Here is a 26,078-nt window from a genome sequence, read left to right on the forward strand (position 1 = left end):
CTTGTGGGCTGAGCAGCGCAGCATCCTCTCAGTCCAACGTGGTGCTTTTATCAATGAGACGGAGCCTCTCCGCCGGCTGGAGAGGACGTCGGTCAAGTCAAACATCATGCGGCATGCACATTACGGTGGCAGACTTCATAATAAAAGCCTGCTTTTTGAGGAACACATGGAGACTTGTTTGATCCGGATGAGATTCCTTTCACAGACTTCCATATAGGTGTAAAACGCTGCCACAGTACAAATACACTCAACTACAAAATGTATTATAGAGTCCTTGTTAACCAGTTGTGGCACAAAGGACACATTTTATGCTTTTATTAAGGAGAAAATGCTCGTCTTTTCCGGTCATCTCTGGCGAGCTTGACGCAAGTACAGACTCAGAGGGTGTGTGAGCCCTCAGCGTCGTCTTGTAGGATATCCTCACAACTTCTCCCCTGGAACACAGACAGACGAACACACCGGATGTGTGGAAAACAACAACAACAAAAAAAAAAAACAGTCAAATAAGTGATAGTCAACCACCACTCCTCAGCTGCTTCTGGTGATGTGGAAAGGAAATATGTCCCAGCAAAAACATAATTCTCACCTCTCCCAGCCCATGGGCCAGTCTGCCCCTTCAAAAGTTCAACAACATGCAGCACATTTGTTTGCATCCCGAAGGTCCTCTTGCAGGACAAATGTGAAGTCTTGTCACTGCCAAAACACACCTGAGGAGGGAGGAGCCACATGATTCAAGAATTTCCCAGTTAGGGATCAATAAAGTACATCTATCTAGATCTCTATGATGTAGGTTTTTACTGACAAAAATATAAACTGCACAATAAGAAATATTTAACATACAAAGTACAAATCCCCCCCCAAAAAAAACAAAAAAAAACTTGCACATACATTGTACACCAGAGATGCAAGAATAAATAAATAAATATATAAATTCATATACACTCAGTGTCCACTTTATCAGGTCCACCTGTACAGTCTAATGCAGTTCAGGTCAGCAGCCCTGCCATAAATTCTACCTTTTAACAAAGTTTATAATGTTCAGTTTTTGCTGACATTGTAGAGAATGTGTACATTTAATTCTTTGTTTATTACTGAGGTTATAGTTTGCAGAGGTCTTGTACTGGACTACATTATATTGAGAGGTGTTTCGATTTTTTTGTCCTCTCCTATTTATATAAATGAGTGGGACAGAATAGTAGAAACACAGCACTAACTATGAGCTCAATGCCAAACACAGAACTGAATGAAAACCCCTATTACTGTGACAAAAAGAAAACCTGAGCATTATAGGCAGCAGAGAAGGAAACTTTATGGCACAACATTGTATTGGATTGTATTAGACTCTAGAGGTGGACCTGATAAAGTGGCCACTGAGTGTATAGATTTTTTTTTTTTGACCAAAACAAATAGTTTACCCTATATTTGTCACAATGCCTTGTTGCTTTAATAGCATTTTTGTTTAAAGAGGACAACATTGTTTCTAAATATTATTGAGCATCCATATCCTCCCTGCGTAGATTATTTAATTGGAATAGAGAGAAGGAGCAAGGCTTTGTCCTTACTGAACTTTGATTTGTGAATGCAGTATTTAGCTAAAAGCAAGCTATTACTAAATTAATCCTATAATAAAGATCAGAGTTCTGTCTTTTGTTCAAAGTAAACCCATGAATTACTTTTTACGCTAAAGGACCATTTGTGTTCAAAGACATTCATTATCCTAGTTTGATACCAAAACAAATGATAAACAAACTGCTCCACTGGAGAATACCTGCAGTATATCCGATGTCTTTTTTCCCTACCAGTTCAGTTAAAGCAAAGTAGCACTCACCAGCAGGCCAGCTATACCACATCAAAGCAATAGCCTAACCTTATGAAGTGAAAAATACATGATTTGCTTGTTTAAAACTTTCTAGCAGCATGAGAGAGGCAGCTGCAATCAGCTCCTCTCACATCGCTCCCAAAGGCAGAATGGAGAAACCCATCCTCTGTGAACACAGAGTAAGATGTGTTGGTGTTTGCCAGTCTGTTTCAGTGTGACACTGCCACTATCTGCAGGACAGTGTCGGGGGGGCTAAATAAACTTTGAGTGATTAAGAAGGACCACCAGTTTAAATGGTGTCCAAAGAGTCCCTGATTATTACATAGACCCTTTAGCCAATCCCATTCACCACTCTACATTGAAATGAAAACAGAGATATAGATGATTCATATCATGTTAAGATTTGCATCTGTTTTGTCTTCTTTAGTACACTATATGGGCTAAAGTATTGGGCAATACCTCTTAATCTCTGAATTTGGGTGTTTTATCCAGTCCCATTGCCACAGCCAGGTTTATAAAATCATGCTCCTAGTCATGCAGTCTGCCATTACAGACACTTGTGGCTCATTCTAAAGAGCTCACTGAATATGAGTGTGCTGCTGTAACAGTAATGTAATAGGATGCCAACGCTGCAACAAGTCAAGTTGTGAAGTTTCTTCCCTCCTAGATATCCCACCATCAGCAGTAAGTGGTATTATTGCAAAGTGGAAGCGTTTAGGAACCACAGCAGCTCAGCCACCAGGTGGCAGACCACGTAAAGTTACAGAGCGGGGTCTCCGAGCACTGAGGCACATTATGTGTAAAAGTGGCTGACGCTCTGCTGACACAATAACTGCAGAGCTCCAAACCTCCTCTGGCATTAACATCAGCACAGAAACTGTGCGCTGGGAGCTTCATGGCATGGGACCTCAACCCCATCCAACACCTTTGGGATGAACTACAACGGAGATTTCCAATCAGGCCAACATCAGTGTGTGACCTCACAAATGCTCTTCTGGATGAACAGGCAGAAATTCCCACAGACACACTCCAAAATCTTGTAGAAAGTCCTCCCAGAAGAGTGGAAGGTGCTCTAGCTGCAAAGGGGGACCAACTCCATATTAATGCCTATGGATTTACACTGGGATGTCAGAAAAGCTCCTGAAGGTGGCCCAATACTTTTGTCCATACAGTGTATCTTCTCAGTTGGTCTGATATGGTAGAATTATCAACTTAAAAGCTGTTGTCCATGTGGTTTGTCATTGTCTTTTATCATCAGCTCAGTCAATTTCGTTAAAAGCAAACAAACAAACAAACAAAAACTCCTCTCTTGTAGTTCGAGCCCTCCCCGACACCACTTATAAATGTTTGGGAAAATCTGTGTAATTTGTGTAATGCCAGAACATGGCAAAAACATGACTCATGTTCCCATGTTTCATCAAAGCACTATGTGACATGTTGCCTGTGACAGACCAACAACCTGAGACCAATCCACTTCCCCTGACAAAGAGTTCCACAGAAATGAATAGATGAATGAAGACAGACGCAGCAGAGCAGGAAATAGGAAATGAAATATGAAACATAAATAAATAAATAACAACAGGAGGCACTTGCCAGACTGAGAGCCCCGTGTTGAAATGCTAAAAGGGAGATTAGGTGGAGGGTCTTTTCAGAGAGGCACAACACTCCCATGGATATACTTACTTGTGTGGAGAATTCTTTGATTACAGCATGTCTCTGAATAACTGAGGCACCACACAGAGACAAACTGTTCGCTTATACTGGCTTGTTTGTGTTTTGATTGTCTCAACTTTCAGGCACTCCAGGGAGCACGTTTTTTCCAAATGCATCTTGATGCGGTTTTTGTGTTGATTTGGGTATTTTTGCAGGCAGATTCTGATGCAGATATTTGTTTGGTTTGTACCCATCAGTAATCAGTATTTTGTGCGATACTCAGTATGCTTAGGTCTAACCATTTTCATGTTAATACAATTTTTTAAAAGAAAAGAGTATGCTTCCACAATAATTTCGTGGAATGATAAAAATGTTCCATTGTCAGTTCAGATTAAGGGTTTCTCATACTAATATTGATCACCTGTACTGTAAGTATGTGAACATATCAGTTTGTGTGTTAACGATACTGCCCCATCGATAAGGCCCAATCATCATGATATTTGAGCAAATTAATTTATGCAATATGCCATGGTGCTCTGAAGTTTCAAGCTGTCAGATCCATGGATAAGTGAAAGGCAGAGGCATCATTATTCTCACATTTTATTCATGTTTGCTGTGTTTGACAGGTCTATTACTGGTTGCACAGAGAGCTCGTGTGGAAGATCAATGCACATTTCACTCCTACAAAATCGTCTGTCAAAAAGAACAAGTACAAAATCTGTCCCTGCATTAATTCTTGGACAAATACCATATAAACTTTACAGATGTACTTCAAAATAGCTTTTGTAACAGAATTTTAAAAAATAATTCTCAAAAAGTGCAGTTCTGTAAAAGAGGCGTTGCATACAAATTGCAGTGTTTTACACGAATCAAAGAGTACAAAAGAGAACCGTTTGTGAAATGCAAACAAATCTCTAGAAAAGCAGCATAGACTTAAGCCCTTGCTTCATTAAGAGGAGTCTGACCGACCTCGTTTTCTTATTGCTTTGAGAGAAAAGGAGAAAAAAATAATAATAACAGCACACAATATTCAAACACGTCTGATTACGGAGAACAAGAAAAGCTAAGGTATCGCAAATGTATGGCTAAAACAATGCCAGAGATAAAAATGAAAGCCAAACTAGAAAAAAACACCTTCATCTGATGGTAAAATATATATTGTGCATACTGTGATTTAAAATGAACTCCATACGGTATATTATATTTCATACAAAGTGTTATGTTTGATGAATAACAAGGTGTTAATCATACACTTATGCAGGGAACTGATCTCTGGTAACTGGAGCGAGTTGGCACTTTGAGAATACAGCAGATCATCATTAGCCTCATCGTTTGCATGCATGTCATTATAACTACACATACTCATCCTGCATATGAACAGCATTACGTTTAATCGGAGGGAGACTGCTTGCTAAGGTCTTGCATACCAAATAAGATGGCAGTAGATTTGTTAAAAAAAGAGGACATTCTTCAGATGTCGACATGTCCCAGTGGAAGAGGAGTTTACGTCCCGCACCTAAGAGCTGCATGAGGAGTCTTTGCCCCGTCGCCTGTCCTCAAGGTCCGGCAGTAACTGTAATTGTGTGGGTTAGTCAGGGTTTTGTGTCACTTTGCTGCTGCTGTGAGCAAGCCATGTGCGTCAAAGAGAAAACAAAACAAAATAGAAAAAATCAGGCGCTCTCATCTCTTTGCAGATAGATGTTTTTCACCTGAAAACTGCAATTTTAGGATCTTACATGTTACAAGCCTTGCACACAGTGCTCTGTGTTCTCTAACATGACAACATCTGAGGAAAAACCAGAGGTCAAAGCCAGCAGAGACCATCAGAAAAAAAAAACAAAAAAACAGAATAGAATAGAAAAAAAAACATAAAATGCCGCATGATTGGAAAGTTCGTTGTAAAATGAGCAAATTAAATCAAAACTCCATCTGATTTCAATGAATATTAGTGTTTGTTTAAACAGAAAATGTACAATGTCATATTTTTTTTCTGTTTCTCTTTCAAAAATCTCTATGTTCCCCTGGACAATAATTCATTTAGGCAACAGTAAACACATGAACACACCTCAAAACGCTATACTTTAGAGGTAAATAATATAGAAAGGATCCTTCTCAAATAAGACGCTGACTAATTTAAGAGAAATAACATAAAATCATTGGGGAGTAAGGAGGTTTGGAAACAAAAGAGCAAACCAAGTGACTGAATTTAAGAACAATTGATTAAAAATGGACATAGAAGTCTTATCTCTCCGGTCTGCCTTTAACCGTCTTGCATGGAGTGCGTGTTGCTGTGGCTGTGCGTGCCGTCCAGCTTCACGGAAAGTCGCTTCCATCGTAGATTACAGGCTTCTCAATCGTCAAGTGGTAAAGGACTTTCTTGGAGATGAACCTGTTTGAAGAGGGCGAGGGAGAGATTGCAATCTAGCAGTTCAAACAAGATGCTGACCACACGAACACTCACGTACACAAACACAGACATCTGCCCCCACACAAGCAGCAAAAGATGGCAGAGACAGAGCTGACGTGAGTTTACATATTTCTGCCAAGCCACAGGCCTCGTCCAATGAGAGGAGGAATCCCTCAGTGGCAGAACAAGGACAGTGGACAGTGGGAGTCCCCTACCGTGAGAAGGAGTTGTCGAAGATGAGTGTGTACAGGCCGGGGTTTCTCACTTTGAGCTGCCCCTGAATGGTCTCTTTGTGGGAGTTGCAGCGGGTCAGGGGAATCAGCACCTGACGACAGAGCAGAGATAAACCCTCTGTCACAGCAGTCATTTTGACATGAAATAGCAGGTAAATACAGGTGTTACTGATGATATTAATCAATCTGCTTCATTCGGGTCTGACAGAGCCAGGCTCCTGCTGGGACAAAGGTCTATACATGCCTGAGGGAAACGTGGATTTGCAAGTGAGAGGCCATCTCACAAATTTCCAGTTACAATTTGGAAATTGTAACTGTCATCACTGAGTATATTCTTTATTTATGTTTCAGTAACTGTGCCGTTATATTTGCAATCAGTAGAAAAAAAAATCAAGCTGAACTTATCCCACTCCAGGCTTTGTTTTTCCCACTTACTTGGAATTATTTTCTGCACAAAAACAGCGGCTAACCCGTATACATCTGCCCCCAAGGAGTACAAATTAAGGGTGCATTACTGACAGTTTGTTGTTGCTCTTTGGCTGGAAGTAGCTCTCAAGTTTTCTCATATGTAAATGTTTGATGGTTTGAGCTCAACAGGCAAATACAAATCCAGCCTCACTGCACTGGGGTGAGACAGACTGGAGTGGCAGACTGGAAAACTCATCAAATCACATTGAGGATATCTGGATGGACAGTGTGCACTTGGAGTAAGCGGGGCAATATCTTTTTTTCTTTTTTGGAGAGGTGGGGGCTCCTTTAACATAACTTTTCTGGAATTTCTGTGTCTTTACACAAAGGAGAATAATATATGCAGACCACCAAGTATTATAAAAATCATCATCATCATCATCATAACATTAATTTAGACATAAAACCATTTATTTCCAACACACTTTTAATCACTTCTTTTTAATCACTTCTAATCTAAAAGTAATACTTGGGTAGGGATGCTATAAAGGTCAAAACTTATTTAAAACTCATGACATTTTAAGTGCACCAACCTGCTGAGCAATAACCTGCAGTGGTGTTTCTCAATCTGTTGTTAGAAAGGTCAACCAAATAGCCATGTATGTTGTAGGAAGCGCACAATAATACATGCACAGTGCCTGCCTGAGGTCGTCTATTGTATGACTATGTACTCTGGCAGCGGTGCTTGCTATTCTACAGAAATGGGCTTAATCAATATTTACTTCATCATAAATACAGCAAACTCAAATTCTTTTTCCTTGTTCCGTGTGTCCTGCCTCTAGGTGTCGCACTGCTGCACCAAATGCTTCACATGACATCGTTTTTTACCGTGTAGGCATACAAACACTGAGTGGATCTACCTTTGACTGCTCCACCGGAGAGTCGGAGGTTTCTCGGTAAACCACACTAAAGGAAATGCTCTTGGGCTCTGAGGAGAACATCCAGCTGACAGTGGGCCCACAGTCACCCACAGCAATCGCTATTACACTGTAGCAGCTAGACTTGATGAAGAGCTCCCTGGAACCATCACCAAACTGAGAAATATCATCAATGCTGAGAGGGACAGCCATCCTGTAATGACGGGGAAAAAAAAAAAAGTTCAGATAGAGTAAAGTGGTATTAGTGCAACCGTCACAAAAATAAAGAATGAAACGCAGGGGATCAAGCTGAAGACTCACGTGACTTCTCCAGATCTGAGAAGGTTAATCTCTGAATCCTGAACGGTGGGAACGTGCTCCTCCGAGTCATCGGGGGTTGCATCTCCTGTGCCTCTGCAAATTGAGTCACAAGACAGAGATCGACTGTCCATGTAACTCTGTAATGGCCCTCTGATATACTGACACAGAGCTGAGTGATTTCTGTGCTCATGCCACTATAAAACAGCAGAGGGTCCTAATGCAGCTGACAGTCATACATCTGTCTTTGCACTGTAGAATAGTCAGGGTTTATGACTACATGACATAAATGGATGGTTGATATTAGAGACTGCTTAAGCCCTAGACTGAGCAACGCCTGTCAGCAGACACTAGGAGTCCCCTTGCTGACAGTCTATTTATGGAAACAGGCCTTCTTCTAGGGTGTCCTAAGTACCACGACAAACCGTGACATTGAATTATGGGTTCTGATTTATCACATTTATCACATCACAAACAACAAGAGCGTGTGGTGATAAAATAAATTTGTATTTCCTACTGGAGGGAGTCTTAAATCAAACCTTGGTACAAGTTAATTCACTGTTCTCTCATCTCCCTCGCGGTCATCGCTGACATCTGTCCATTTAATCAAGACGTTTATTTGGAGTCCAAAGAGCAGCAGCGGCTAACAAATGCAATGAAGCAATGTGTGTGAAGGTCATAAACAACTTCAGGGTAAATTAGTTTGTGTGTACGTGTGTGGGTGTGTGTGCTTCAGGAAAACAAGTGATTTTTCACGTGGCCATATGAATGTCTCTATGTATGACATTACAGCGATGTGTATGTATATCTGTACTGTCCACGGTAAGGTTAATAACTAATAACCTTTTACACTCACATATCCAGCGCTCCAGGAGCTCTTCTGTCTTGTTCTCCTTCCAGAGAGCCTCCGGTGGTCTGGGACATGGTATCACTGTCATAAATGCCATTCACTTCCTCCTCTGTGATGATGTCAAAAGCGCTGTCATCAGATCTGTTGCTGGGATCAGACACTGGGAGAAACAGATATGTATGAATATAACTGCCTTAATAGGAACTGTTCTATGTAGAAAATAAACATCAGCAACTGTACTAATGGTAAAGGCTTTTGATTTTACACTGGAGTAGCTACAGTATGTAGCAGAGGTATAAGCTACATGCATATATAGTAAAAAAAAAAAAAAAAAGCAACAACAAAAAACAAAAAGGACCCAGCAATATGTAGGTTAATTTACTTTAAAATAAAAACAAACCACTATCAACAACTTTGGCTGTTGAATGGTGGCATGGTGCCCTTTCCCCTCTTTGCCCATGGTATAACCTCCTGTGATTGAACACAATAGCAGAGGTTCCTGTCCTTGTTCTGCAATACGAAAAGCCACTGTTTTCAGTTCTGCTGAGGAGTTCCTCATGAAGACAATCAATTCATCAGAAGGCCACAGAGCAACTGCGAGAAACAGTTACTGGAACTACCTGTGCTGGTTTCCACATGGCGCACATGTTAGTTTAGTGTGATGTGTCTACATGGGAGCCTGTACAATGTGTGGCAGTGGTATTAAAAGTCAAGATGTATTGTGAATATTTATGTGTTTTTCATCCCAGCACGTCTCTTACCTGTAACCCTGGGAGTGGGTTTGTAAGGAGCAGGCGCAGGTGGGGATTGAGGCCCGAATCCAGGTGGAGGCGGCTGGGTGTCTGCAGGACTCAGCTCTGCCTCGGTGAACCTCTCCACCACAGCGCTGTGCTGGGTGTAACACTCTCTACAACAGCGCTCTTTCTTCCCACTGTGCTTGGTCATTACAAAGTTGTTACTGCAGTAGTAGCAGAAGATGCGGCCGCAAAGCCTGAAACAAGGACAAAAGTGGTGCTTTCATTCTCATTTAATCTCAATTTTTGCTAATATATCTGTTTATGTTTATGAAGGCTAATTTGTAAATCAAATTGCTCATTTTCCCACTGGGTCAAGCCTATTTCACACCTGACCTGAAGATTTTTTCTCTCTCTCCCTATTTTATGCGTGGGGATTTTTTGTCTTCTATGAGGGTTCAGGTTAGGGGGTACCGTTCTGTTTTGTTTGTAGTGAACCTGTGGGCCTGTATAGCCCTTTGAGACTGTAAATAGTGTTTTGGGCCTTAAATTAACTTGAACTTGAAACTTGAAATTGTTTTGCACATTGACAAACTGTTGAATGCCTTCGCTGCAGGTCATGATTTAGAAATATTCTTTGACTAAGTCAACATGATTGTGGAAGTGCAGGCTTGAAAAGACATGAAAAGGAGCAGTAGTATGCAGTACATCGCACTGCCAACCAAGTGCCCACCTGCAGTGGTGCTTGCGTAGCCACCAGGTAAACTGGCCCTGGCAACCGAGGCAGTGAGTGGCTTCTTGATCTACCAGCCACCAGCGCTCCTCCATCCGCAGCTTCTGCTCAAACTCCAGGGCATCTGACTTCTGCCACAGGGCATCCTTGTCCCTGTCAGAGAGCACAAAAACAGGATTTGGGGGTTTTTGGTCATTTATGACATGAGACTGAAGTTAGATTTTTGAAAGTGTATGAAAAAGAAATGTAAAACAGTTTTTTGATAGGCAGATGACACCTCAACACTGTAGTACATGCTGTCCTATGCTGCAACTAACAATTTCTTCAACTTCTTTCACGACTGATTAATCTATTTTTTTGACTGACTGATTAATATTTTCATCTTTAAAGTGACAGAAATGAAGACAAATGCCCATCTCAAGTTACACTAGCAAATTTCTGCTCTACAATCTGCTGTTCAGTAGTGGCTTTACTTCACCAAATGATGCATCTCAGAAGAAAAATGAAGATATGAATAATGCAAGCAAAGAAGACACATTATGTGGACACATCCAGTGGAGCTGACAGGGCGTGTTTGTGTTTCATCCCTTACTGAAGATGAAAGCTTAGTGAACCAATCAGTGGTTAGTAAAGCCCGGACTGAATGATAAATAAAAAGCAATCTTTCTCTTCCACAGTGTCACACGAGTACACTTGTCTTCTCATGTTGGCCTCTTGGCATTACTTTTCCTGCTTTTTCCACCAAAGTCTCTTTTCTATCCTGTTCTTGGAAAATTATCTCAGCTTTCAAATAAACTAAAAAATAAACTCTGCTTCCTCCTCCTCAACCTTCATTTTTAACCCACTGGTCTGTCAAGTATTGCTCTATCTACCTATGGAGGGGCTCATTAAAAAGTAGGCAATCGGACACAGCGTAATCCTGTACAGGGAGCCAAACAGAGAAAATAAACTTCATCACCATCTCCTCAGTTCCTCCTCTTCTAAAAGCATATATGTTAGCTGTTGTTGGCTATCCCATGCAAAAGGCTGTGACAAGAGACGTGTCGTACTTAATAAGTTCAATGAGCCGCTCTTCAAGGTTACTCTTAGTTCTGATGAGGTCATCGATCTCTGCGGACATCTTGAGGTGACTGGTCTGCTTGTCAGCTTCTGCTTTCTCAAGTTTCTCCTTCAGTTCGTCACGAACAGTTTGCACGGCCGAGAGCGCTTCCTCGGTGCTGAATGAAGGATGTGCAAGAACAATGAAAGTCAGTCAGTGATTTACAGTCAGCTTTTCAAATCCTATGATAAAATGCACAGCTAGCAAAGAGTATAACCGTACCTGCTGACAGACTCTCTGAGTTGTTGAATCTCTCTCTCATTCTGGCGAATGATATTGTCTGACTTTGTGATGTGAGCATCTTTCTCATCAATCCGCTGTGAGTGCTGCTCATTCAGAACCTTTATCAAACATTATCAAATGACACACAGAAAATATCCAGAATGGATAACATTTAGAATGTGTCACACTTTTCATTAACTGAACTATTTCTTATTCTCAATATATATGTTGGAGCCTCTTAAATGAGAAAATTTACAAGCACTTAAGTTGATTAGATTATCTAGATTATCAACACCAGTGGTTTTCTAATTGAGCCACCTATTTATCTGATCAGCCTTAGCAATCACAGGGAGATGTCAGCAATAAAGGTGTCTCATCAGCTATTTAAAAACGACGACAAAATTACTCTTACGTAATCTTGCACCTCTAATGAATACTGAATGATAATTGCCATGCTATTATAACTTCCGATTCAGTGTAGAGCTTCCTTTTCCACATCCTCACATGAATTATTCTGACTTCTCCTTTAATATAAATGAAAAAGACTCCAAACTTCATCCAGGCTATGTTTAAGACCTAGCACTATACACTTATCTATATGTAGTTGTTCTTTAATCATACAGGATTTTCTTTAGACTTCAAAAAGTGAGAACATCAAAGATTTCTAGTAACAGTATATTTTCTATACTATTACTCTTAGATTTTATTACAATGCTACTATTTCTCTCTGAAGAGGTTTACTGCCAAGAGATTTGACTGAAGGTGCCACCACCATAATGTAACCATGACTTAAATGAAGTACAGACCTCTAGCTCAGACACTTTGGCCTCCAGAGTAGACACATGCTCCAACTCTCTCTCCAGCTGGGCTTTGACTTGAACCAGCTGTTCATTTACGTTCTGAAATACAAAGGAAAGATGAGACAAAAAAGTGCAAATTGACTGAGTTGGATCCATAATGACCTAATAAACTGAAGGAAATACTAAGAGGAAAACTGACATCAGTACAAGAAAAATAATTAGCTCCTATATAAGGCATGATTAATGGATTGGGGCAAAACTCACCTTGATCTGGTTCTGATAATTCATGCTCTCTGAGCTCATTTGGAACTTGATACCCTCCATTTCCTCTCTGCTAGAGTCCTTGAGGCTCTTCACTTGGCTCTGGGCTTTCTCCAGCTTCTCCTGGAGCTCCAATAAAGTCCCCGGGAGGTTCTCCATCTGTGTCAGCTCCTCTCTCAGACTGGCATTCTCTTGCTGTAGAGCTGTCACGCAGGCTTCTAGTCGCTCCACCTCTTTGGTGGTGTGTTTCTCCAGGTCCTCAATCCTGGCAGCATCAGCAGCCCAACGCTCTGTGGTCTCCTCATTTTCTGCAGTTAGCTTGCAGATGGTCATGCCAAGCTCTGCCATCTCTGTGTTGGCCCGGTGGATACCCTCACGTGTCTCACTGTTTTCCATGGCCAGCCTCTCGTTTTCAGCCTTGAGGGTGGCCAGCTCCTGTCGGGTCACAGCCTCAGAAGCAGCCAACTCAGAACGAACTGCTGCTTCTCGGTCACGTTCTGCAATCAGTGCCTCTTCTTTGTGCTTGCTCTCCATGAGTTCTGCAATGTGTCTCTGATTGAGTGTCTCTATTTGGGTTTTAAGTTGCTCGGTCAGAGTCCTGAACTCATCTCTCTGGGCTTCTGTCACCTCCAACTGTGCTTGAGATTTTAGCTTTTCCTCCCCAGACCTCTGCAGCTGCACCCTGAGGTCCAGGACCTCTGCCTGGAGCCTGGACACTTCTTTCATGTTCACCTCCAGCTGGCCCTCAAGCATAGTGAGTTTGGCAGTCATTTCCTGGTTTTCCTTGGCTTGGAGAGAGCTCCTCTCCACCTGAGATTTCTCTACTGCCTGCTTCTCAGAGGTAACTCTTTCAATCATTTCTGTTTGTTTCACACAAGTTGCTTCTACCTGGGCCTTGGCTAACTGGAGCTCCTGCTCCCTAGCCTCCAGACCTTTCACCTTGGACTGGAGCTCAACACAGTTTTTCTCTTGACTCTCTAACTGGGCCTCTTTGGCTCGGAGCTGCTCTTGAAGGCTGGCTTCATTCTTGCGTGAAGATCCCAAACTCTTCTCAAGGTCTCCAATCTGGCCGTGAATAGACTTCAGCTCTGCCTGCATGCAGCTCAGAGATGCTTTCACAGTGGCCTGTTCCTCTCTCAGACTCTGGTTCTCCTGCTCCAGCCGCTTTGATGTTGCCTCTGAGAGCTTTCCGGCCATGACTGCTCGCTGCAGACTCTCATCCAGGGTACGGTTCTCGTCGCGCAACCTCTTCTCTTTCTCGTCCACTGTCACCTTGGCATCATCCAGCTGGCCTCTGAGTTGTTTCTCAGAAGCCCTCAGAGCTGCCAATTCAGCCTCAAGAACTGTTCTGTTCTCTGCCATTTCCTTCTTCAACTCCTCATTCCTCTTCACTGTGGTCAGCAGTTTCCCATTGAGCTCCATTAGATTGGTGCACTGTGTCTTGTAGTCCTCTATCTTCTTTGCCTGCTCCTTGATACTGGTCTCTAGTTCAGTGAGGTTGGTGGCCATTCTGTCCCTCTCTGTGGTCAGACTTTGGTTCTTGGCTTCTAGCTGCTGTAGTGTCTGACAGATGGAAGTTAGTTCTGTATCTTTTCCCCTGAGCTGTTCCTTCAGCTCAGTGACCTCTGCCTCTAAAGACTCCTTTAAGCCACCGATATTCCTCTGCATCTCATCTTTATCTTCTTGTGCTTTCCTCTTAAACTCCTCCACCTGTTTCTCCTTCTCTTCGAGGGATCTTTGGATGTCCTGAAGCTGCCTTTGAAGATTGCTAGCCTCCTTCTCTTTCAGTGTCAGGCCCCCCTGCAGCTTGTCAAGAGCATTGCATTGTTCCTCCAGTCTTTCTTCCAACTTGGCCTTTTCCTCAGAAGCAGATGTTACTAATGCTCCAAGTTTTGTCTCACTTTCTTTTGCAGCTGCCTCCTTGACTCTCAGTTCCTCCTCCAGCCTTTCTGCCTGCCTTTTCTTCTCCTCTACTTCAGCAACAGCCTCCATCTTCCCTTTCTCTGCTTCTTTTAATCTGTCCAGCAGCTCATGTATCTTCTGTGCTGAATCAAAGTAACTGGCTGCCTGCTGGCCTTTCTCATTCAGCACCCCATCCAATTTTGCCAGGAGTTCTACGTTCTTCCCCTCGGCAGCTGTCAATTTTTCCTGGAGTAGGCATTGCTCAGCTTCCCTGCCTCTTTCCTTGGCTCTAAGAGTGTCCAGCTCTCTGGAAAGGGCCTCCCCTCTTCCTTCCAGGGCCTTGAGTGCTTCCTGCAAGCCCTGTTGCTCTTCCTGGGCAGCCAGTGACACATCCAGCTGTCTCTGGAGCTCCACCACTACCCCCCTGAGCTCAGCAGCCTCATTCCCCAGCTGCTGCACTCTATCCAAGAGCTCTCGTTGCTTCAGTTCAGACTGATCCAGCTCCAGGCGAAGATCCTCAACTGCACTGACATCTTCGCTGCAGGTAGGGAGAGATTCGTTCAGGTCGCTCAGCAGACCTTGGCCATAGTCAGGGCTAGAAGGGAACTCAGGTGCTTGCTAGACGGTTGCAACAGAAGGGGTAGGGTGGAAAATAAGGAGAAAAGAAATACATTGTAGAAAGGTTTTGTGATGATCACTATGTAATAATTTTAAGAAAAATATTGTATAGTTGCACAATACATATAATTTCAGTAACATTTCAGAAAGTCAGAAGCAAACTGCACAATAAGTTATGATAAATGTACCTGTGAGTAGCTGCTGGCCAGACTGTTAATGCTGGAGCTGCGACTTGGTGGTTTCCACATGTGGCCAGGTGAGTTTGCCATACCTAGTGTCCTCCTGTTAATAAGGAAATTAATTTTAATTTGGCAGTAATGCTACATGTTAAACATTTGAGCTAGGCCCAAAACCTGGGGGAAAGTGAAACAGCGATTCTGTCACTATGTTATATTCCTCAGAGGTGCTGTATTTGAACACAGTAATTTCAGTGTTCATTAATTGTTGTTTATAAAGACATTTGACAGATACTGTATGTGTTTTTTGCATGATTCATATGTGGCTGTTAAGATCTGCATCTGCCTTTCCTGTTTCTCCCTACTGTGACTGTCAAATGTAGCAGAAATGCCAAAAAAAAAAAAAAATAATAATAATAATAATTTAAAAGATTTGTATCTCATACCTTGCGAAGGTAGGCCAAGAAGCATCAAGGTCATGACCTCTGGATGCAACATCAAACTGGACCTCATTGAGCTCATACAGATGACTGATAATGTCAACACTGAGGTGGGGCTTCAAGAAGGGGCTTCGTGCATAGTACCAGTCACTGCAGGGGTGGAGAGGGAGGAGAGGAGTGAGTAGACACAAAAGTAGGCCATAGCTGAACAAATAAAAACAATGATACTCAATGAGCTCCTAAAATTTGTGGATGTTTGATTGGCATGTCATACTGTGCATTTATAAATTTCAGTGGAATTTCTACTGTAGACAGAGGCTGACTTATAATGGTAATTCACACCCACCCACACACACACACACACACACACACACACACAATATGTATATAGATAGATAGACAGAGAGATAGATATGTATAAAAGTTAATAATAGTAATAACAAGAGTAATAGCATAAATCTACAAAGAATGGTAGCATAAAAGCTGTGGGGGGAGATATGTGACAAAATCCTTCCAATCTGCAATAACTCATTAAACATGTACATTTGATGAATTTATATAAACCTACACGTAATTCTTAATTCATAATTTATAATTATCTTTTTGATATCTGAAAGACAAATGTCAGTTACACAACAGAGTGTGACTGTTGAGAAAGAAATAAGAAATTGTGCTTACTGCTGTAAGAGCCTGTACAAGCCTGCACTGATGTATGATGTTGTTTTTTAAAGATTTATAGGGTGTTTACAACCTAACCTTCACAGGAAAAGCGATAAAAAATGAGTAACTGAAATAAATGTGGGTGAGGCAGGTTAAGGTAAAGCGGAAGCAGCAGAAAAGTCAACACTTCATCACAAAGTAACTTCTGGACTGCACTGAACATGCCAGATTGATATGACAGATGATGATAAAATATAATGATAAAATATTTTTTCTCAATAGAACACTACATTGATACTTGGAAGAACACATTATAAACTGAGACCTACTGTACAGGAGATACTATTTTTGAATTATGAAACGGTATATCAGCTATTTTCCTGTCTTATGAGCTCTCAGAAACAGGAAAAATTCATTTGACAACTTATTGCAGTACAAAGCAACCAACTCTACTGAGCACGATGGTGAACTATAGTTTTCACCTGAATTCTAAGATTAAACTGCTTCCTTGTGAAAAAAAAAAAAATAATAACAAGAAAAATATGTGAGTAAACAGGCATGTTTTGAAAATTCAGCGGCCATAGTAATAAACGAAGTATGACCACTGCTTCCTTGTGTGATACTGTTTGAGTTCTGTTTGTCACTTAATATTTTAGTTAGAACAATGTTTTTGAAAGCTGTTTTGTGAACACAATACACATGAATGGAGAAGCAAAAAAACGGAAGTGCCAGTGAGTGAAGCTAAACATGCCCAAAGGGCGCTGCAATGTAGTCCAAGGAACAGAGAGGAAAATTGTTGAAGTACAACACCATACTGAAAGAAAAAGACCACGATGAAAGAACATATAAGGAAATGAAATTTAACAGGCACAAGGAGTGACACCACACCTAGTGACACATGCAATCTACATTCAGTTTTAGTTTTAATACCTAACAACATAACAACATAATCTATTTAGGGCCCATTATGTGGTCAAAGTCCTATGACTACCAAACAAAAACAAATAAAAAAAATACCTGGTGACCCTCTGGTTCATTAGGCACTGCTGCAACGTATCGGCCAGTCGCTGATGCACAAGGGAGTAGCGAATAAATGCTCGTCCCTTCCCCAGGGAAGTTTTCAGCTGCAGAAGCAAAGAGGTACAGTGCCTTACACAGTGCATGTAACCCAGGTGTCCTTAACATTCACATACAGTAGCCGTGGTGGTCCTCCACTGCTGGAAAATTACCTCACACTAAAAAACTTGTAATTTATACATTTGCTTTAATATTCACACAAAAACAATTTCAACAGCAGTTATTATCCATATATTATTGTATTATTATCCAAATAAAAGCTATTTAACATGCAGTACCCGTTGGAATGGGCCCTGGAAAAAAATATGGCTCTTAGGACCAAAATCAACCCCACTTTTCATATCTACAAGAAAAAAATCTGCCTTAAATATGTGTCACTGTTATGGTTTTGTATTACAGTTTACTTCCAACACTTGGAATGATCTCTCAAATTTGTCTTTCATTTGCCTATCACAATCACTTAATTCTTCAGCAAAATCTCAAAATGTTATGCCACAGTCTTTTTGAACATTTTAAATAGACTGGTTCATATTAGACAGAATGAACTGTGAAGTAAATGTTCATCAGTTATGTCTGTTTATTATATCCACATCAGCTCGTTGATGTTGAATTTCAATTCTTATAAATCCACCATTGCACTGCAAACGGTGCACTGTCACCTTCCTACACCTGGTCCAGAAGGGTTAGCTCTGCCTGTCTGTGACAGCTGCCTCACTGAACTGCTGCAGCTCTCGTGTGTGTAATGTCCACGCAGACAGCACTGATGATAGATAGATAGATAGATAGATAGATAGACAGATAGATAGACAGATAGATAGATAGATCGATCGATCGATCGATCGATCGATCGATCGATCGATAGATAGATAGATAGATAAAACTTTATTCATCCCCGAAGGGAAATTCAAATATCCAGTAGCTCATTCAAGACTCATTCAAGACATGAGGTATTGAGATAAACACAGGATAAAATGAGTTAAAAATAAGTGCAAAATAGCAAAATACAAAATTCACATTAAAATTGCCCACTCTATCGCTCAGTCCAGTTGTGGCAGAGGAGATATGTGTGATGTGTGTGTGAGTGAATGTGTGACTGCTATGTCTGAGAACCCACACATAGCCTCCTCTTTCTCCATGCAATTACAAAAATATGCCTGTGACACAGTCTGCAGATACAGATATTAATGAAAGGTGTTAGTTATGTGATGCTGCTGGTATGCTGTCAATATGACTATCAGCAGGTCATTTTACCTGTCGATTTTTGCTGAAAAGAGTGCGCTTCATGCAGAGAAACTCTAGCTGACTCGGGGCTTCAGAGGCTTGAGCAATGCCTGGGACACACTGCTCACTCAGGCTGTGTGGCTGCTCTAATCTGTTCATATGGGTGCTGAAATGAATATGGCTGTGTGGCCTGGGCATTAATGCTGAGGGACAGGTGAGTGCTGACACAACTGAACTCATTCATACAAACCATATTTGTGGTGACACCAGGAACAGTGTCTGTAGTATTAATGATCACTAATTTATAATCATGACATATACTGTGGAGTCACCAATGAGCAACAGGAACCTAGGAATCTGACATTTTAATGATGCACTGTTTTATAACAAGCAATTGTAGAGCCAGATCTCATTTGATACATTATGGGGGGTCAGCAGTCGGCTACAAAAATGTAGACTAATGCTTATTAACAGTTTAAGATGGCTGTCTGTATAATAAAAGCACAGTGTATATATACACTGTGTTTTTATTATCATTTTATTATTATTATTATTTACAGTACTACAGTATTAGTGTTGCAAATAAAATGAACTTTTGATAATGTGCAAACCTCAGAGATGGATTTCACAAAGCGGATCCCATCATTGGCTCCTTTGATCTTAGCCAGACAGTCACTGAAGTAATCCCAATAATCTTTCCTGGTTCCAAGAAACGTGGTCTTCTCCTTCTGGTCAAACTGAAAGGGAGAAACTACTGGTATGGGAAACTGCTGAACACCATTTATTTTGTTGGCATTTGTTGCTTTTTAGCAGTATAACAAGGTATTGATTTAAACAGTTCTAGCCAAATTAAAACAAACAAACAAACAAAAAAAAAACAAGATTTAAAAAACAAACTCATTTAACATCATTTAACATCCTAAAACGCGCAATTTGTAAAAGTGTAATAATTTTGTCAACCAACCATATTAGTTACCTTTCATCCTTTAAAAACACTTTATCTTGTTGATTTATGCCATGAATCGTTTGAAGAGTAAGCACCATGTGCTTCCAATGAGGCATGCAAACTATTCATGCAAATCACTTCACATATTTATGATTCACTGAGCCTGGGTGTCACAATAAGGGCAAATTCCCACCTGTAGCAGATACTCCAGCTTGTAGGAGAATTTGTGCAGGTTGGTGCTGTCATCTGTGATCGGCTCCCCACTCTCCCTGTACTCCTTTGCAAGCTCTGAAACAGCCTCTGAAAATCAAGGGGCAGACATGTACAAAGATCAGTGACAGTAATAATTGACGGTTTCTCTAACCCAAACACATATAACCTACATTTACCTTGGAAAATGCATAAAATTATAAGTATAAAGCAAAAATAATACCACATTAAATGGATAAATACCACACAAATTTACAATCAGGAGTGTAAATCACAAGCTTCATTATGATACCATATCATATTAGTTATTAGGACAATGATACAATATTTGTTGATATAGTTTGCCACAATACGATCTCGATTTGATTGAATTCAGGGACCTGTGATTGATATGAAATGTGGTCATGTGCCCGTTTAATGAGATATCGTAAGATAAGCTAAATTACTGTGGCCACAGTAGGCTGAAATGATTATATAGATTGATTTTTTTGCTGCATCAGTGACACTGGATCATTAAATTGATGTTGTTCCAGATCGATGTATCGTTACACCCCTACTATTTATCCATTCAATACAGTACATAAATATATTGTATTTTAGCCAAAACAGAAATGAACAGCCAGTTTATTTATATAGAAAGTATAGTAGGAATGTTACCGAGGAGACAAGAGGCAGCAGAGAAATAGCTAGCAAGCATGAAAATTTCAGCCTCCATCAATGGAAAATAGTACGGCTGAGAAAACTGAAACAATATGCCTGCTGTATATTCACACCTTGGAACATTTTTGAGTAAAGAAATAGGAATAGCTCACACTCAACCAAGCTGAAAAGTGAACCTGTTACTATGGCACGTGCACACATACACACACACACACACAGACACCCCTAGATTGACCACTCTGATGCCAAAATCGCCTGCTCTTTTTCATCTTCTCCACTGCTACCTTTATCAATGGTCACCACTTGCCTCTTATCCATCGTAAAAACTGGAAGGACACCCGTGATGGGTGTACCCTCAGCATGCACTCCCTGTCTCGCTGCATGCTGAAAGAGGCCCTCTGTTTCCACCACACCCTCACTGAACCCAGGACTAAATGGACACGAGGTTACATCCACGTTTTTCCAAATGCAGGTTAGCAGAAGAGCTCAGATGGTTTTGGGGAAAAGCAGTGTTCTCGGACCTGACATTAAGACGAAGGTCACGGCATCATGGCGCACCTCTCTCTGACTCTTCTCTCTCTTCTCTTCGGTCATGCTATGTCAGCCGACAATTGTCTGCTGGCAGCTCAATGACACGTGCGCACTCACACATAATACACACACACACACACACACACACACACACACACACACACATAGGGCCACACATAAAGCTGCCGTACCATGCAGATCTCTGATAATCCTCTGGAGTTGGTTCTCCCCGACCGCAGCCCCAGCAGCCATGGCCCCACCGCTCTCTCCCTGGCAACGGGGGGATCACAGCGTCACACCCAATCTGCTGAATCAGAGAATCAGAAACAGTCAGGAACAAAAGATTGCCATGAATGGTCAAACACACTCTACCACAGACACACATGTACATGCTCATAAGTGCACTACACACTAAATAGAGTCCATCCAGGGTGCATGATGGGCACTCTGTCCAATTTTGTTAATGGTCAGCACTTGAGCTTTCCACTTTGTCTTGAGTGCCTCGACTACACACACACATGCAGCACTCCTGCACCTTGGCACTAAAAAAGTTACTCAGATGATATTTTCCAACAGCCTAACTTGGGTAATTAGATTAGGTAAGTTGATAAATTGTGTGTTTCTACACCCTCTGGTGCTCTGAGTACCTTTAATAGTATTTTTTTCTTTTTCTGATATCCAACCAGCACTGGCACACTCCTTCCTATTTATAGGCTTAGCATTCCACCACACACACTGAAAATTAACCAAAAATGCAATCAGATTCTGAATAGTGAAAAAAAAGTAACATTAGTGAATAATAATCTGTTTGGCAAATCATTCTATTATTTGAACTAAAGGCACTCAATTATTCTACCATGAGGTGTTTCATTTTCATTGCCATTCACCGTGAAGACGGCTTAAATTAACTGCCTTATTAGATTGGATTGAACTTTAATGATCCCGGTGGCGAAATTCACATAAGAACCCAGTCACCACAGAAGCAACGACGGAAGAAAGAGTAATTTTTTTTAAACTATGAGTTGGGTCCTTATTTGGGGTCGTTCCACACAGGAATTACCAGTATCTTGAAGCAAAGAGTTGTACAGAAAAATGTCACTGGGCTCCAGCCCGAGAGGAAAATGCCAAAGCCCACGCCTAGTAAGTATTAGTTTACAAGAAATACGCTCGGAGGCTAGGAACAAAAGATATTCCTCTTTACTTTCATAACCAATACTTGTGAAACATAAACGATAGTTTTACAGTGCTATCAGCTGTAATAGTTACATATTAAGTTAGTTTTTAGTTTCTTAAAACGACGAGACGGGGAGAGTTAGCAAACAGCCAAAGTTTAGCTAACAACAGAGGCGTATATAGACTATTCTCTGTTGTACTAAGTAACATTAAGGCAATGTTAACGTAACAAGACGAAGTACTTTGTTAATGACATCACCATGACACAGAATAATTAATTAGGCTCTTTCTAGCAACGCAGTTTTATAAATGCCTTAAGGTGAGAGAATGAACAAAAAAACAACAACTTTGACATACTTTTACAGACAAGACACAGGTCCATAACAACCCAGATAGTTAGAGTGTGCGTATAAACTTGTTGGCTGTGTAATTTTGGTTATTGACATCATGCCGTCCACTGACGAGGCAGAATGTAGCATTACAGCCAATGGTAATGAGGTTAGTGGGCGGGACAAAAGAAATTGACCGAGTTTGGTTGACGTGGCAGCGTAAACATAACTGTCATGTGACCAATGATCGGCAGCTGTTCCCGTCAACATGAGTACAGTGGATCCAGAACAGTGCTATAACGGCTTATGGCCATTATTATTATAATAATAATAAAAAATAATCTAATTATCATCATTATTATTATTATTGATAATGATAATTATGGTTATTATTAATAAGAATATAATATACTGATAATAATAATACGTTTATAGTTGTTTAATAATAATAATTTATTATTATTAAACAACTATAAACTCATTTTCTACTGTGAGTAAGTAAAGACAAGCAATTTTAGAAGATGTGATGATAAAGGTGAATCAGGAATGATTATAATCTTTTTTCTGCTTAATGCACTCATGAGTAACAGCACTGGACTGATATTATATCTCAGGAAATAGTGGTTGTCCCAGTTAATAATATTATGAGCAGGGTAAGCAGGCTGACACAGCCGGTGGTGGTTATGGTCTGCGGGTAACACATGCACACGCACACACAATCCCTTGAAGGGTTTGTGTGTGTGTGCATGCGTGTATGAGTGACTCTGTGTGTGTATGTGTGTGTGTGTGTTGGTACTGAAAAAAGGAACAAAAAACATCCCAGGTGTGTGTATCATCATCCGGTCTGCTTGTTTCCTCAAACACCCGGGGACCACATTATTCCACTGTAAATCACCTCCAGCACCTGACAGGTAGGTTACTTTATTGCCTCTCAGTATCATTTGGTTGAAATAAAAGATCTAGTATAAACAGCTGAGAGCTCATGATTACATATTGAATGATTTTATTCTTTTCAAATTCCTAATATCTCTGTCACTAAATAGCCCAATACATAACATACTCTTAACTGAAATCAAAAATTGTCCTGTACTGTGTGCACAGACAAATATTTGCATGTATAGATAGATAGATAGATAGATAGATAGATAGATAGATAACCTTGGCGGACAGAGCAGGCAGCGAGGTTGATTTCTCGCATGCTGTGCTTTGAAAGTGTGACAATACTGTAAACGAGATTTTTGTCTTGTTCCTCATCGATTGTTGTCACAGCAGAGTTAGAAATAATTTCCACGACATGGTATGTATCATTTCTTTGTCAGCCTTTTCACTCATCGCTTTGTTATTCCTCTCCTTGTCTCACTTAGCCTAATTGCATAAACTAATGACCAACTAAAGTAATAGCTGAGACGGAACAAATAATGCATATGCATCACTACCATTTTTTTTTTCTAGGTCGAGTTAAGAATGGGCACCACTTTGAATGATAGTACATATATCTATGATTGGGAATATGAAGATGAACCTTGTGACAAAGGCAAAGTGGTCAAGTTTTCATCCATTGCCATCCCTGTCTTCTTCTCTGTCGTGATCGTCCTGAGCCTCACAGGCAACATCCTCGTCCTTGTCATCCTGGCCTTATATGAAAACCTCAAGTCTCTCACCAACGTTTTCATCCTCAACTTGGCAATTTCTGACCTTCTGTTCACTGCTGGGCTCCCGTTCTGGGCAGTTTACCACATCTGGGGCTGGATCCTGGGAGATGTCCTTTGCAAAATTGTGGCCTTCATCTTCTTCACTGGTTTTTACAGCAGCATCTTGTTCCTGACCATCATGACCATCCACAGATACCTGGCTGTGGTCCATCCTATTTCTGAACTCGGCTCACAGAGATTGAGCTATGGGGTCATTATATCTGTAGTGCTGTGGATGATGAGTATTGGAGCAGCCATGCCCTCACTGCTCTACAGCTCCATCGCCGAGATCCACCACAAGGACAAAGAATCTTGTGGCTGTGAATACAAGGATCTCTGGTGGAAAAAATTCAGCACCTACCAACAGAATAGCTTTTTCTTGATCGCTTTTGCCGTGATGACCTTCTGCTATGTTCGAATACTCGGGAGAATCGTGAGAACAAGATCCCACATGAGGAACAGAACAGTGAAGCTAATCTTCTGCATTGTGGCTTTGTTCTTCCTCGGCTGGATACCGTACAATGTGACCATCTTTCTGCAGTTGTTGGCCGCCCACTTGCTGCCTCCATTTAATGGATGTGAAGCAGCCATCCGGCTTGACTACGCATTTGCCGTGAGCCGACTCATTGCTTTCTCCCACTGCTGTCTCAACCCAGTTTTTTATGCATTTGTTGGGGTCAAGTTTAGGAGTCATTTGAAGTCTGTGCTGCATCGAATGTTCAGCCGCCAAAGTCCAGTGGAGGAAAATACTGTGAGAATGACAAACATTCACTCCAATGGATCATTGTACTAGTTGCTGAGCTGCATTTAATGTTGCATTTCTATTAATAATTATCCAATTCCAGTGTGCAGTCATGTGAATTAACTTACACTTTGACCCTACTTTTACTCTTGAAGAGACCAATTAGTGTGAGTGGGCAAAAAGTTGTACTGAATTCAAATAAAGTCAGTTGTGATTTTTACTGTTTATTATACACTGTTGCAATTTTATGACAGATTTAATGTTTTTGCCAATTCTTTATATTTGTTCATTTTTTATACTGCAAAATAAACATTATACATACTCACTGAGTTACATTGGTTTTTGTTTTGTATGAATCTGTGTCCTACTTTAATTGGACTCACATAGAGAAAAAAATAACTTATATTTTACATTATCACCCTGGAAGAATGGCTTGCACAAATTCATATCTACGCAGCAAAATTTCCTGGTCAAGTTTAAGTTTATTTAAAGCCCTTGTTACAGTTTACAGTCTCCAAGGGCTTTACATGCTCACAAGTTTACAACAGACAAAACAGGATGACACATGACTTAATCCTCATAGCAGACAAGAAAAAGCTGCCCAAAAACAGAGGTGGAACAGGGGAAAATGGAAGAAATTGTGAGAGGGACCACAGGGGGAGGAGACCCCTTGGTGGTCACACAGGTGTGCACCAGGCGCCAACCCAGTGGACAGATTACCAAAGCAAAACAGTCAAATTTCAGAAGAAAACACACCAGCAGACAAAATAAAGACAACAAAAGCAGTACGGGGCAAGGAGGAAGACGGTCACACTCAGGCTGCCGACCTAAAGATGGTAGCCACATCCATGCAGCAAAACACAAACAACAGCCAGTTACACACACAGAGGAGAAGAGGTTTGTAGCAGAAAACCACACGGTCAAAACCGAAGGTAGAGGTGAGACATCTAAATCGGCAGAGGCTACACTAAAGATGAGCAACTGAGACTGAGCCTCTCTCTGCATTCATTTGATTTTGCAGCAGCTCCACTGGGACAGATGTGGGGTTTAATGCCTGGCTCAAGAGCAGTTCCACAGGCTGTGCTGAGTGAGAGGGGGCCGCAAACTCATTCACATATTTTCCCAACAGTTCACAAGCTCATGAATTGGTTTTGTATTTGCTGAACAGATTCATGCTCATCAGTGCCTGCAAGCCCAACAGAGGGCAGTGGTACATCATATTCTCTTGTATATGGGGGTAGCTGACAC

The 26,078-nt window shown here is 41.1% G+C and overlaps 2 protein-coding genes across 4 annotated transcripts; one reads left to right on the forward strand and one right to left on the reverse strand.

The window, feature by feature from the left end:
• Positions 1 to 4,056: 4,056 nt before the first annotated feature.
• fyco1a (FYVE and coiled-coil domain autophagy adaptor 1a) lies at positions 4,057 to 22,488 on the reverse strand. 3 transcript variants are annotated; one of them, XM_030049528.1, is made up of 18 exons: positions 22,426 to 22,488; positions 21,087 to 21,199; positions 19,688 to 19,794; positions 19,160 to 19,285; positions 17,268 to 17,374; positions 15,597 to 15,740; positions 15,163 to 15,256; positions 12,458 to 14,974; positions 12,200 to 12,292; positions 11,394 to 11,512; positions 11,122 to 11,289; positions 10,073 to 10,225; positions 9,367 to 9,596; positions 8,612 to 8,765; positions 7,759 to 7,851; positions 7,441 to 7,651; positions 6,095 to 6,204; positions 4,057 to 5,861 (listed from the first exon to the last, which is right to left on the reverse strand). In XM_030049528.1, exons 2-18 carry the CDS (start codon positions 21,145 to 21,147, stop codon positions 5,786 to 5,788), a joined length of 4,563 nt encoding a protein of 1,520 aa, XP_029905388.1. In that variant the 5' UTR covers positions 21,148 to 21,199; positions 22,426 to 22,488; the 3' UTR covers positions 4,057 to 5,785. The 3 variants fall into 3 exon arrangements, with proteins under 3 accessions (XP_029905388.1, XP_029905387.1, XP_029905389.1); XM_030049527.1 differs by having other exon boundaries at positions 21,087 to 21,202; positions 22,426 to 22,486; XM_030049529.1 differs by lacking the exon at positions 22,426 to 22,488 and adding an exon at positions 21,543 to 21,618 and having other exon boundaries at positions 21,087 to 21,202.
• Positions 22,489 to 23,266: 778 nt separating this feature from the next.
• xcr1a.1 (chemokine (C motif) receptor 1a, duplicate 1) lies at positions 23,267 to 25,000 on the forward strand. Its single transcript, XM_030049837.1, has 2 exons — positions 23,267 to 23,308; positions 23,850 to 25,000. The coding sequence occupies exon 2, from the start codon at positions 23,862 to 23,864 to the stop codon at positions 24,879 to 24,881; it is 1,020 nt and encodes a 339-aa protein (XP_029905697.1). The 5' UTR covers positions 23,267 to 23,308; positions 23,850 to 23,861; the 3' UTR covers positions 24,882 to 25,000.
• Positions 25,001 to 26,078: the final 1,078 nt, after the last annotated feature.

Source organism: Myripristis murdjan, chromosome 4, assembly GCF_902150065.1.
Source record: "Myripristis murdjan chromosome 4, fMyrMur1.1, whole genome shotgun sequence".
NCBI lineage: Eukaryota > Metazoa > Chordata > Actinopteri > Holocentriformes > Holocentridae > Myripristis > Myripristis murdjan.

What these genes read in the sequence shown, in the direction of transcription:
- fyco1a (XM_030049528.1), bottom strand. Translation starts at nt 21,147, where the DNA reads ATGGCTGCTGGGGCTGCGGTCGGGGAGAACCAACTCCAGAGGATTATC. An exon ending in TGGCCAGCAGCTACTCACAG is followed by an intron (nt 14,975 to 15,162) that starts GTACATTTATCA and finishes GCAACCGTCTAG; the next exon opens with CAAGCACCTGAGTTCCCTTC. An exon ending in CTCAGAGAGTCTGTCAGCAG is followed by an intron (nt 11,290 to 11,393) that starts GTACGGTTATAC and finishes TCCTTCATTCAG; the next exon opens with CACCGAGGAAGCGCTCTCGG.
- xcr1a.1 (XM_030049837.1), top strand. Translation starts at nt 23,862, where the DNA reads ATGGGCACCACTTTGAATGATAGTACATATATCTATGATTGGGAATAT.